Source organism: Sminthopsis crassicaudata, chromosome 4, assembly GCF_048593235.1.
Source record: "Sminthopsis crassicaudata isolate SCR6 chromosome 4, ASM4859323v1, whole genome shotgun sequence".
Classification (NCBI taxonomy): domain Eukaryota; kingdom Metazoa; phylum Chordata; class Mammalia; order Dasyuromorphia; family Dasyuridae; genus Sminthopsis; species Sminthopsis crassicaudata.
In genome coordinates, this window is record NC_133620.1 from 441,956,471 (window position 1) to 441,970,353 (window position 13,883).

The 13,883-nt window shown below is 32.7% G+C and overlaps 1 protein-coding gene across 6 annotated transcripts in view; it reads left to right on the plus strand.

The window, feature by feature from the left end:
• The window catches only part of RPRD2 (regulation of nuclear pre-mRNA domain containing 2), an 83,779-nt gene that overhangs the window by 47,774 nt on the left and 22,122 nt on the right, over window positions 1-13,883 (plus strand). For 3 of the 6 annotated variants that reach the window (XM_074263380.1, XM_074263377.1, XM_074263381.1), the window contains exons 3-6: window positions 10,443-10,543; window positions 11,424-11,501; window positions 12,828-12,880; window positions 13,693-13,819. In XM_074263380.1, coding sequence (XP_074119481.1) covers window positions 10,443-10,543; window positions 11,424-11,501; window positions 12,828-12,880; window positions 13,693-13,819 — 359 coding nt within the window. The remainder of the gene's footprint in view (window positions 1-10,442; window positions 10,544-11,423; window positions 11,502-12,827; window positions 12,881-13,692; window positions 13,820-13,883) is intronic. The other 3 variants (XM_074263376.1, XM_074263379.1, XM_074263382.1) reach the window with 1 other exon arrangement.

Below are 13,883 nucleotides of genomic sequence, written 5' to 3' on the forward strand. Positions count from 1 at the left end.
ATTATTAAGTGTCAGAAGTCAGATCTGAACTCAGTTCTTCCTGATACCAAATCTAAGGTTCTATTTTGCACCTAATTGCTGCCTAAATTACATGAATAAAAATCTTTAACAGCGTCAACTATTGATAATCCTGTCATTTCATTCTTTTTATTTGTCTCAATTGCATGTAAAATGGTTTAACATTTGTTTTTTTAATTTTTTCCCCTTTCCCTCCCCCCCTTCAGAAGACAAGCAGTTTGATATGGATTATTCATGTGAAGTAATGCACAAAATGTTTTCATATTAGTTGTATTGCACAAAAACATAAACTTAAAAAAAAAAAAAGAAAAGTTGATTATTATTAACTATTATTGGAAACAAATGTTCTCATGGTTTCTACTCACTTTATTTTGCATCAGGTTCATTAAATCTTCCCAGATTTTTCTGAAACTATTATTGTCATTTCTTACAGCATAATAATTATCCACCACCATCTTATACTTGTCCAGATTTTTCCCAATTGATGGACACTCTCATAATTTACAATTCTTTGTCATTGCAAAAAGAGCTGCTATAAATGTTTTTGTACATATGAGTTCTTTTCCTTTTTCCTTTGATTTCTTTGGGAACAGAGCTAATAAGCCAAAGAGTATGCACAATTTTCTAACTCTTTGGACATAGTTCCAGATTACCCTCCAAAATGATTAAATCCATTCACAACTCTACTACCAGTACATTAATGCCCCAATTTTTCCATCCCCATACCCAACATTTGTCATTTTCCTTGCAATTAGCCAATCTGATAGGTATAAAGTGATACCTCAGAAGTTGTTTTTCTTTAATCAATAATGATTTAGAACATTTTTTCATATAATTATATATAGCTTTGGTTTCTTCTAGAAAATTACCTGTAGATATACCCTATGAGCATTTCTTATTTGGGGAATAATTCATATTCTTTTTTTTTTCCCCCTGAGGCAATTGGGGTCACACAGCTAGGAAGTGTAAAATGTCTGAGGCCAGATTTGAACTCAGGTCCTCCTGATTTCAGAATTGGTGCTCATTCTACTGTACCACCTAGTTGCCTCAATAATTAATATTCTTATAAATTTAACTAATTTCTCTATATATTTGAGAAATCAGACCTAACTTGCTATAATTTTCCCCTCAGTTTTCTGCTTTCCTTCTAATCCTACCTACATGGTTTAATTTGTGCAAAAACTTTATAATCAAAATTTTCAGTTTTGCATTGTATAATGCTCTATGTCTCATGTGTGGTCATAAATTTTTCCCTTATCTATAGATCCAAGAATTCATATTTCCCATTTTCCTCTAATTGTATTATATGACCCTTTCTGTCTAGTTGACTTTTTGAAGAAGAAGAAAGCAGTTAGAATTATGTGACTTGCCTTGTATCCAAATGCAAACTATCCAAGGTCACATTTGAACTCTGGTCCTTCTCACTTCAGGGTGGGTGTTCCATCCACTGTGCCATCAATTTGCCCCACCCTTTATGTCTAAATCTAAATATGTACTCATTTTAACCTTACCTTGGAATGAGATATGAAATTGGCTTGTTACCTGGTTTCCAGTTTTTCTAGCAATTTTTATAAAATAGTGATCTTATCTGTAAAGTTTGGGTCTTTGGATTTATCAAATACTAGATTAATATGGTCATTTACTACTGTTTATGGTATACCTAACCACTGATCTAATTCACTGACCTACCAAACTGTTTTGATGATTAGTGCTTTGTAATACAGTTTGACATCTGGTATAGCTGGGCTACCCTCTTTCTTTTTTTTAAGTTTAACTTTTATTAATTCCCTTGATATTCTTGCCCTTTTGTTCTTCCAGATAAATTTTGTTGTTGTTTTTTTTCTAGCTCTATAAGAATTTTTTTTTTTGGTGGTTTATCTGTTATGACACTGAATAAGAAAATTAGTTTAAATTAGAATTTTCATTTTAAAAAACTAAAGGCTCAGTCTATCCATGAGCAATTAAAATTTCTCCATTTGTTTAGATCTGACTATTTGTGGGAAAAGTATTTCTAATAGTATTATTATAGTTCCAGGATTAGTCTTGGCAGGTAGACTCCCAACTATTTTACTTTAGGTTTGTTTGTTTATTTAGGACTTAGGTAACAAATAGAAAAAGGAAAACAAACCAATCTATTTGCTCAGCACCAAGAGAGGATTCAAAATATGAGACAAATTTTCATTTCGAGAAAGTATATAATAACACACATTGTGTTCAAAGCTTTCTCTCTTTTCTTTACTATGCTTCTTTACGGGATTTTGTTTTGTTGTCTGCTATGCACATTTTACTTTATTATTTTCTCCTCTTTCCCTCCCTCCACCTCCCCCAAGAAGGCTACAAGTAAGTGCAGAAATATTTGGGTTCATATAAATATATGTATATGTATACATGTGTATATATAGAAAGATACATATGATCATATATATGCATGTATTCATAAACATTTACATAAGACTGTACTGTACAATTTTTTGTTTTGTTTTGAAGGATATTGAATCCACTGTCGTATTTTAGGATTTTGTTAATAAACCATCTCAATTTAGTAGAAATTTTGGCATATAATTCCAATATCAAACACTAATTTCAAGGGACTCAATAAGTGTAAACTGTTTATGTTTTATATATGGAAATATAAACTGTATGCCCTAGATTGTCATTAGTAATTGGATAATTCAAAAGAAAGAATAGGGGAAAGCTAAGTATGATGTGATTCTAAAAAATAAAATTGTATAAGAAATAAAAAATATATATTATTATTATTAATATGCTATATGAATGAAATACAAGATAGTAAGAACTAAAGAGAGGAATTCAATGGGGAAGGAGGACTAGTAGATCTGAAATCCTGCTCACATCCAGAATGGGTTAAAAGAGAGAACAATTACTTTATCTATATACACCTATCTCCTCTCCAAAATCAAGAAATAAGGGAGGGAGAGAATAGGATAAGGCAAGGTATACAGAAAGATGTTTAGATTAAGGGAATGGGATAAGATATGTAGATTAATGAGAATGGGATTAAAAAGGATGGAGAGCAGGGGATAAGGGAAGTATCAAGCAGGAGAGGTTAAATAATAATAAGGCAAGCCAGGGAGTAGAAATAAAGTAAAAGAATTATCAGGGATAGAAAATAAGAGATATTTAGAAATGCAATAAAAATAATCGGAAGTAGAATTTTATTAGGAAAAAATGAGGGTAATAATCTTTAATCTCAAACTCAAAGTTAAAAATATTAAATCTACATTTAGATATGTGTATATGTATATATTTGTGCATGTACATAAATATATTTATGCTTAATTTTAACCATGTTAGGAGAGGTAAAAGGGGGAATAAAGTAAAAAGTGTACAGCAGAGACAAAAGAAAACCTATAAGAAAGCAAAGATGGACAGCTTTTTTGAAATGTATTGTTACATTTTTTAATCCTCTTATGTTCTGCTGTGCACACTTTTTTTTCTTTCCTGTCTTTTTCTATTTTGTATTTATGTTTTAATAAATACATTTAAAATAGTCTGTAACAATATTATCACTGATACACATTGTGATTTCCTTATTTTTCTCTTTTGATTAAGTCCAGTTTAGTTTTAATGTTGATTAAGAGTAATGATTACTACTCCTGTTTGTTGTTGTTTTGTTTTTGTTTTTTTTTTTTTTTTGTTTGTTTGTTTGTTTGTTTGTTTTTAACAATTTCTTCTCCTGATCATTGATATTATGTTTGTATGTATTTCATATTTCATATCCCTGCTGATTCCTCTGCTTTACAGGCTACTTTGCCTTGCTATTACTTAAACCCCACCACTATCAACCACCTTACCCCTAAGATCCCTCCCTTATTCTTTTCCTCCCTCTTTATCCCATTCCCATTAATCTACACCCAAGTGTTTTTATTGTCTGTAGTTATTTTAAATGGAATATCTCTCTAACTAATACATAGAAATACCAATGCTTGTGTTTATTTTATATCTTGCAACTTTACTGAAATTGTTTCAAGTAATTTTTTCAGTTGATTTAAGTATGCTATCATATTTGCAAAGAGTGATCATTTTATTTCCCAATTGCCTTTTCTAATTTCTTCAGTTTATTTTTCTCTTATTGCTGTAGCTAGTATGTCCAGTACAATACTGAATAATAGTGATGATAAGAGGCATCCTTGCTTTGCCCCAGATCTTATCAGGAAGTTTTCAAGCTTAACCCCATTACAGATAATATTTGCTGATGGTTCTAGATTGCTACTACTTATCATTTTAAGGAAAGTTTCATTTATATCTATGTTTCCTATTGTTTTTTAATGGGAATGAGTGTTATATTTTGTCCAAAGCCTTTTCTGCATTTAATGAAATAATTGTATATTTGTTCAGTTTTTTTAATCAATATAGCCAATTATACTAAATTGTTTTCCAAACATTAAAGTAACTCTGCATTCCTAGTATAAATTCTGCCTGATCATAATATATGATTTTTGTAATTATAATCTCCTTGCTAGTATTTTATTTCAAATTTTTGCATCAGTAGTCGTTGGGGTAATTGGTCTAGTGGTTTTTTGTTTTGTTTTGTTTTGTTTTGTTTTTTTCCCCTTCCGATTTTGTTCTTCCTGCTTTAGATATCAGCACCATATTTTTATTGTAAAAGTAATTGGGTAAGTCTTGTTTTTTTTTGTTTTTTGTTTTTTGGGGTTTTTTTGCCCTTCCACCTTCTGCACCCCTCACCCCAAGATTATGTAGTATTGGAACTGACTGTACTTTTTTGCTGAGGTAATTGGGGTTAAATGACTTGCTCAGGATCAAACAGCCAGGAAATGTTAAGTGTCTGAGGTCAGATTTGAACTCGAGTCCTCCTGACTTCAGGGCTGGTGCTCTGTGCATTACACCAACTACCTGCCCCTTGACTGTTCTCTCAATGTTTGATAGAATTCACTTGTAAATCCATCTGGTCCCAGGGATTTTTTTCCTTAGGGCTTTCATTTATGGCTTATTCAATTTTTTTCTAAAATAAGGTTATTAAATATTCCATTTCTTCTGCCAATCTGGGTAATTTATGTTTATGTAAGTAAATAATTTCCTGTTTTATTTAGATTGTTGGGTTTGTTGACATATAATTGGGCAAAGTAGCTCTTGATAATTGCTTTCTTCATCTTCTTTGGTGATTTGATCCTTTTCATTTTTTATACTTGTAACTGGTAACTTTAAAAACAAATTAACCTGTGGCTTATATATATTTTTGGTGGTTTTAAAAAAATAATAAAACCAGCTTCTACTTTTTCTTATTAGTTAAATATTTTTCTTTTGGGTTTGTTAATCTCTCCTTTGATTTTTCAGGGTTTCCAATTTGACATTTAATCAGGGATTTTAATTTCTTCTTTTTTCTAGTTTTTTAAATTGCATGCCCAGTTTGTTGATCTATTCTTTTCTCTGTTTTATTGATATGTAAGTATTTAGGGATGTAATTTCTCCATAAGTATTGCTTTAGCTATGTCCCACAAATTTTGGAGTGTTGTCTCATCACTCTCTTTAAAGAAATTATTTTGTGTTTGTGATTTGTTCTTTGATTAATTTTTTAGTCTCTTCCCACAATCCTTCATGTAATGCAATTTTTATTTCATCATGGTCTAAAAAGCATGAATTTATTATTTCTGCTTTTCTGTATTTGGTTGTGAGATTTTTATGCTTTAATACATGATCAGTTTTTGTGTAGGCAACCTTTAACTGAGAAAAAGGAAAATATCTTTCTATTCCTATTCAGTTTTCTCCAGGGGACTATTATATCTAACTTTTCTAAAATTCTTTTATTTTCCTTAATTTCTTTGCTGTTTTGTCTGTTTGTTTTTATGGTTAAATTTATACCGTTCTCATGAGGGAAAGTTGAAGTCTACCTCTATATAGTTTTACTATTTCCTTCTCTTCTTCATTTCACTTTTCCTTCAAGAATTTGGGATGATGTAACCTTTGGTACATGTATTTTACTATTGATGTTACTTAGTTTATGATACCTTTCACCAGGATGAAGTTTCCCTGTTTATCTCTTAATTAAATCTATTTTGCTTTTGTTTTGTCTGACCTCATGATTGCTACCTATACTTTTTTTTTCCCCTACCTTAGCTGAAATCTAATAGATTCTGTTCCAGTCCCTTATTTTTTTCTTTCTTTGTCTATTTCAAGTATGTTTCTTGTGAATGATGTATTGTTGGATTCTGGTTTTTTAACCCATTTTGTTATCTTCTGTTTTATAGATGAGTTTGTCACATTTATAGTTATGATTACTAACTATATATTTTCTCCATTTTTTTCCTTTATCCTTCTCTCTCTTTTTACCCTGTTCCTCTTCAAAAATCTATTTACTTCTGATCCTTGCCCTCCTTTTTATCTACCCTTCTTTCTATTAGCTCCCTTTTTCTGCAACTTCTTAGTAGGGTAAGATAAATTTCTATAACCAACTGAATTAATTGAGCTACTTCCAATGAGAGTAAGATTCTATTGATCACCACACCTCTCATTTTCTCCTCTATTGAAAAAGCTCTTTTTTGCATATCTGTCATGTGAGATAATTTTCCCTGTTTTTTCTCTCCCTTTCCCCTTTTCCCAATGCATCCCTCTTTCTCACCAATTTTATTTTTTTTTAAGCATCCCATCAGATTCAACTCACACCTGTGCCATTTTTCTATATATACCTAACTATCCCAATAATGATAAAATTCTTAGAAGTTAACAAATATCTTTCTACATAGATATGTAAACAATTAACCTTATTGAGTCCTTTATGATTTTTCTTTCATGTTGATCTTTTTTTAAAATTTTGTTTTTTATTAATTTTTATAATTATAACATTTTCTTTGACAGTACATATGCATAGGTAATTTTTTTTTTTTTTTTTTTTTTTTTTTTTTTTTTTTACAACATTATCCCTTGTACTCCCTTCTGTTCTGAGTTTTTCCCCTCCTTCCCTCCACCTCCTCCCCTAGATGGCAGGCATTCCCATACATATTAAATATCTTATAGTATATCCTAGGTACAACATATATGTGCAGAACCGAATTTTGTTGTTGTTGTTGCAAAGGAAGGATTGTATTCACAAGGTAAAAATAATCTGGGAAGAGAAACAAAACAAAACAAAAAAGCAATGCTCACAGTTTACACTCATTTCCCAGTGTTCATGTTGATCTTTTAATGCTTTTTTTGAGTCTTGTATTTGAAAGTCAGCTCTAGTATTTTCATCAGGAATACTTGGAAGTTCTTTTTCATTAAAGGTCCATTTTCCCCTGAAAGCCTATACTCAGTTTTTTTGGGTAGATTATTCATGGTTGTCATCCTAGCACCTTTGAAATATCATACTCCAAGTCCCTTCGATTCTTAAATGTGTTATCCTGATATTGTTTCCACGGTATTTGGTTATTTTGAGGCTTTTTTCCTTGACCTGGGAGCTCTAGAATTTGGCTATACTATTCCTGGGAGTTTTCATTTTGGGTTTTTTTTAATAATTTCTTGAAATTCATTGTCTCTCCTCAATCTATTTTCCAGGTCATTTATTTTTCCAATAAAATATTTCACATTCTCTTCTATTTTTAAAATTATTTTGTGGTTTGTTTTTTAATTATTGTTTTTTGGTTTCTTGTAGGATCATTAGCTCAACCTTTCATCTAACACATAAATCTTGACTTTTCCTTATATGCCCCAGTGAATACCTACCCTCCATTTGAAGACTTCATTAATGGGAAATTTGCTCACCCTTGAGGGTGACAAAGTTAGAAGTTTCCTTCGTGTCAAATAAAAATCTGTTTCCTCAACTTAAAATTCAATTAAGCAGTCATATATCAGCTCTGCCATCTAGAATTAAGCAGAATAAGTCTTAATTCATTTTCCCCATGTCAACCTTCAGATATTTCAAAACAGATCTCTTGTTCCTTCTACTTCAGTCCCTTTCACACTTACCTTGAATAAATGCTTGGATAACATGATTCTCCTCAAAATCCTCTCATCACAAATACGACAATACTCTTAAAATGTGGTACCCAGATGTGAACAAACCCTAACATGTTTTAGAATGTGAGTGTAACCTCCATTGTTAATTCTGTTATGCTTCTGTTGAATGTAGTCTACAATCTTATTAACAATATATTCTCATAGTGACTAATTAACCACATTCAGGAGAGTAGATAAATTCTAGACATCTCTTAACTTATCTTGGATTTTCCATCTTTGTTCACGGTTTTTAGTTCTTTCTATCCTGATCTAAAGAACAAAAATAAGCACAGTTAAAAGTTGAGTAGTTGGGTCTTCCTTGAGCTGTTATTGTTGCATCCATCCTGATCGGCAGTCTGATCCCTTCGTAGATCAATTTCTATGTTCCAAAGGTTCTTAAAGTTTTTGTTTTCAACATTCTCCTAAAACTTTCACAAATCCTGGACTTCTTTATTCCCTCATCTTCTTATTTTTTATTCATCTTTTTAAAAATCTTAATTAGTAAGTTGAATAACCACATCTATGGAAGCAAATCATATAGATTTATGTTGCTATATAGCTTTTTTTTTTTTTTTTTTTTTTTTTTGCTGAGGCAGTTGGGGTTAATTGACTTGTCCAGGGAAATGTTAAGTGTCTGAGTCCAAATTTGAATTCTGGTCCTCCTGACTTCAGGGCTGGTGCTCTATTCACTGCCTCACCTAGCTACCCTTAGATAGCATTCTTTTTTTTTTTTTTTTTTTGAGAGACTGGGATTATGTGACTTGCCCAGGGTCACACAACTAGAAAGTGTTAAGTACTGAGACCAGATTTGAACTGGGGTCCTCCTGAATTCAAGGCTGCTCTATTCACTGTGCCACCTAACTGCCCCTAGGTAGCATTCTTTAAAGCAGCCAAAACTCTTTTTTGCCTGATTTTTATGGATATGGAATCCAATTTATCCCTTCTTTTTCCTCAAAATCTGCTATTTCACAATCAATGATTGGCAATAAACTATGCCCAGCATTCCTTTTCTTATCTAATATTATTGTAGTAGATAGTTAAATGTAAGTTCTTTAAGTCCAGGGACTGCCTTAAGCCTCAGAAGAAGCCATGAGCCTTATATATATTTGATAAATGTTGATTGAATTTTAAATGAACTTTTTGAGATTTATCTGGGTAGTGAAGAAGATAGAACTTCCTCAATAAGAGGGACATGGTCAGATTAATTTATCAATATCAATATAATGAGAGGTCTTATATAAATAGAATCAGAGATTTAACAATTGATTAGGTATGAGTGATATAGAATTAAAGACTTTGAGATTGTTAATCTGCATTGGAAGGAGGGGGTAATTGGGTTTGAGGGTAAAGGTTGTGAGGTCTCTCCTGAACATGCTGAGTATGAGGTACCTAAGAAACATTTAGACACAGCTGCTAATTGAAGATGCAAGACAATATCTGGAAAGAGACTAAGGCTTCATATGTAATTGTGACTTAGTTTCATAGAGATGAAAGTTGAACCCATTTTTGCTAAAGACTCCAGAGCAGAGCCATGGGGTATATAAGGACTGGATAATAATCCAGCAAAGAAGACAGAGGATGGAACAGTAGAAAAGTAGAAAGAAAAGCAGAAGAGAACATAAAGACCCAGAAAGGAATAGTAAATAATATTTAATGATCCATAGAGGTCGATTATCAGATTTAACAATTATGAGATCATTAGGAACTTTGGAACAGTTTAATCCCACCTTGTACAAGAAGCTTTTTCTGATCCCATTAATGCTTATGTTTTCCACTTCATTTAAAAAAAAAAAAAATCTCCAATTTACCTTGTATATATCTTGTTGTACGTGGTTTGCATGTTGTCTCCCTTTCTACCCCATTAAACTGTAAGCTGTTTGAGAACTAGGGCTGTTTTTGTCTTTTTTTTCTGCATTTCTTAATTCATTGCCTAGCCCATAGTAGACTCTTAATAAATACTTACTGAGATAAGAATAGAAATTGCAAGAATAATGAGTAGGAGAAAAAGTGAAGCCAATAAATGTAGGCAGCTTTTCCTAGTTTGATTATGAAATAAGTGAGAAAAGGAATACGTAGCTCAAGAAGATTATAGAATCAAGTTCAGGTATTTTTGAGATGGAGATCTTGAATATGTTTATAAGCAGGAGGAATAAGGACAGTTTGGGAGAGAAAGGGCTGATCCACCAAAGGAACTGAAGTAAGGATAGTATTAAGGTCACAAATAGAAAGTTTGATACTTAGAGAATAGAGCCTAAATCAGAAAACTATACAAGTATGATTAATCAAAAAGATTTTTTAAAGAACTTGTTGATTTGTGTGTGTGTGTGTGTTTGGTTTGGTTTTTTTTGTTGTTGTTGTTGTTTTTTGTTTTTTTAATCATAAAACTTAGCTGTTCATTACTAGTATAACAATTTATTTTTGGAGTACCAGTTTGGAATATTAAACTATGATGTCTTTTTCTTCTCAATTAGGGATCCATCTGTCTCTAAATCTGTAGAACGAATTTTTAAAATCTGGGAAGAGAGAAATGTATACCCTGAAGAAACAATTGTGGTACTAAAAGAAGCTTTGAGTAAGTGTCTAATTTTTCTTAAATTTTTGAATCTCAGTTTCTTTACCTTTTTTCTTTGCTTGTTAAGGGGTGGGGTAGGATCACCCCCAGATGGACTTCATACAGAAAATACTTTTGGTTGCTAAATAAGTTAACCCAGGATCCCTGGGGAAAAATCAACTAAAGTGGAGTACATCAAGTGATAATAAGCTGACAAAACATAGGATATACATACATATGAAAATGACAAATATGTCCTCTGTTTTTGCTAGAATAATGCAACTTAGCGTCAATATTATTGGAATAGAGAATTTTTGCTGCTCAGTGCTTGTCATTAATCTAAATATGCTCTTCATCTATTACCTATTGCTGAGTTCAAGAATAAGGTATTCTCATTGTTAACAAATATACAGTCAGTTACCTTTGGTTTGTTTAGATAGAAAAATAAACAGTGAGTCTACATTAAATCTATCTTGATGTAAAGCAGAAAAATCTTCATTTACTTTCTTTCAATCGATTAGTTGGTTATGAATAACTTACTAAAACTGAAGGAACCAGTAATTTCTGACACTGACCAGCAATTATTCAAAAAATTATTTTTAAAAATAGAAATGTTTTCTAAGAAGCTGTTGAATTTTTAATTATAATTCATTAAGAGAAAAATTTTTATATCTTCCTCCACTCTTCTTGCCCATTAATTTCATTGACTTGAAATTTTTCATTTGGCAGCTTCTTAGATTTGGGTGGGTATTTTTAAGGGAAAGAAAAAGAGGACAAAAAGAAAGAAACCACACACAATCTTGGATTTCCTTTTATCGTGCTGCAACTTTGGCAAAACTGAAGTGGAGAGTCAGAGCAGCTTCCCGTAATGCCAGGCTGCAGCAACTGAAATGTTTTCCAGGTACCACTTTCAAAACTCAGAAGCAGCTGAAAGAAAATCTGAACAAACAACCGAATAAGCTGTGGAAGAAATCACAAAGTAAGGAAACAAAAGTGACCTATGTCAACTATTGTAAAATTACCTCCTTTTTTGTGGAGCAGAAGAAATGTAAACCATATGGCAACGCACCTGGCATAAACCATGGGCAAGCCTGTTTTCCGGGCCTGGGAAGCTCCCACTGGCATACTCTTAGAAGGCACCAAGGAGTTGCTGCTAGAAAACCTCTTTTAAGCAATGAAAACACACCAGAAGGGTTTAAATATGCCAAGATTGAAGAGTAGTTGGGGGATCCTTTAAAAAGAAAAGAAGAAAATAATTCATTATGGTAGCTGTCAGGCTCATTTTTCAGGTTCAAAGATATGTGAAATTAGAGGCATTAAACAACAAAGCTGAAGAAGAGAATAGGCATAAGAAGCATTTCTGTGGGCAGCCACGAAACCTGTCAGATTTGGGGACACACTCTACCAGAGTAGACATGGCCTCCCTCCTGGCCAGAAGCTTATTCTCTGACTGGAGCTCTTCTTATGTTTACCATACTTTATGAAAGCTTCCCCAACAAGAGAGCAAGGGAATGGATTATACTGCATGTAGTAACTGGTGTGTCCACAACTGAGAAATACTGAGATAGATTTGAAAGTGTGGAGGGAATCAAGATAATAGGCAGTAGAAATCAGTCACTAACTCAAAATAACTTGAGCTGGTTTTGCTTCAGCAGCCATATAATATTCAATGTGAATTAGGGAAACCGCTGGCATCATTTTGTCCACAATTTGCATGTTTAGCAACATTTCAGGAAAATGCCAACCATAGATGACTTTAAAACTTTCTCTGTCTACTTCTGCTGTTAAATTAGTAGCAAAGATACTTTGGGCTAAAGATTTAGAGTCAGGAAAAGGGACATCTATAAAGAATGGTCTTCAGCCACTGTTCACAATTAATTGACTTGAGAAACAGATCCTTTGTTAGGTGCTATTGAAATGCTGCTGCCACAGCAGAGTAGGACAGCTACATCCTGCTATTTAGTATTTCAGAATTTGTAGGGTTTCCAGGGACTCTTTGGAGGTAAGTGGGAATAATAGAATATGATTATAATAGAGTATGTGTTTTTCTCTTTTGGAACATAAAAAGAGCCGAAATTTCTGCTCTAGAAAGTATTTCCCTCATTGCTTTCAGAAAATCCCTAATATTTAAAATAATGACACAATACAAATGATATGCAAATTTATGTTTGACATATATTCAAAGAATAAACTTTTAGACTATATATCTTGTGGAACTTAGAATAGGGAATTTTTCTGAATTTCAGGTGCAACTCTCTTTATTTCCTTGATTTCTAAATGTTTTTGTCTGCTTTGATTCTAACAGCCTCCACCAACCCCAAAGCTGCTCTCAAGTCTAAGATAGTCGCAGAATTTCGAGTAAGTTATAAAACTCTGAAACTTGCCAAAGCAGCATATTATATGTTAATCATCTTTAACAATCACTTTGGTGCTTATATTTTATTGTATTTTCCATGGATATAAATACATGGCCATTTATATCTATTTTGGAAAAATTGGAGGGGGAGGACAATCAGTGGGACTAGTTGGTTTGATTTTTCTTAATGTATTATTTTATTTGAGTGAGAACCTGCTTTCAAGGTATATATTACCAGGAGAGGGACATGTTAAATTGCTGACAACTAAAGGAGTAAGGCAGCATGGAAAAGTGAACACAGAACAGGCTGAAGAGTCAGGAAGACCTGGATTCAACTTCTGCCCCTCTCATATCCTCCACATGATCTCTTGGCAAATCCCTTCATCTCCAGGTGCCTCAGGCAGTTCTGCTGTCAGTTGTAGAAAGGCCCCAGTCTTCATCAATATTAGTTTCCTTACTGAGGAATTCTCTACAGAGAGGAAATCCTAGATTGGTCTGACCTTTGACCCTCGCTCCTTCCCTCCAAAATCTTAAGGAGTTCTCTTCCTCCCTGAAAATTTATCAATAGAATGCGCATGTCTGTTACTTAAAGTAGTAGAGTATAGTTAAAAACATTTTACTTACAAAAACTCCAAAAGAGACATCTGTATAGAAGCACCTGAATTTTTAGATGAGGAATGTTGAAGCTATTTCCTTCAATTTTGTTTAATTTTGATTGTATTAGATTGAAAACAAGTTTAGTACAGAATAATCAGACAAGTATGCACTTTCATAGTATGTGTAATATGCTAAACATTATGGTGGCTATGTTCAGTCCCAGGCTCTCATTGATGAACTGCTGCTATACAAACGTTCTGAGGACCAGATTGAACTAAAGGAGAAGCAGCTGGCCACTATGCGAGTAGATGTGTGCAGTACAGAGACTCTTAAGTGCTTAAAAGGTAAAATGTTTTGACTTAGATTGTGTGTGTGTGTGTGTACACATATATATATATGGGGGAGCAG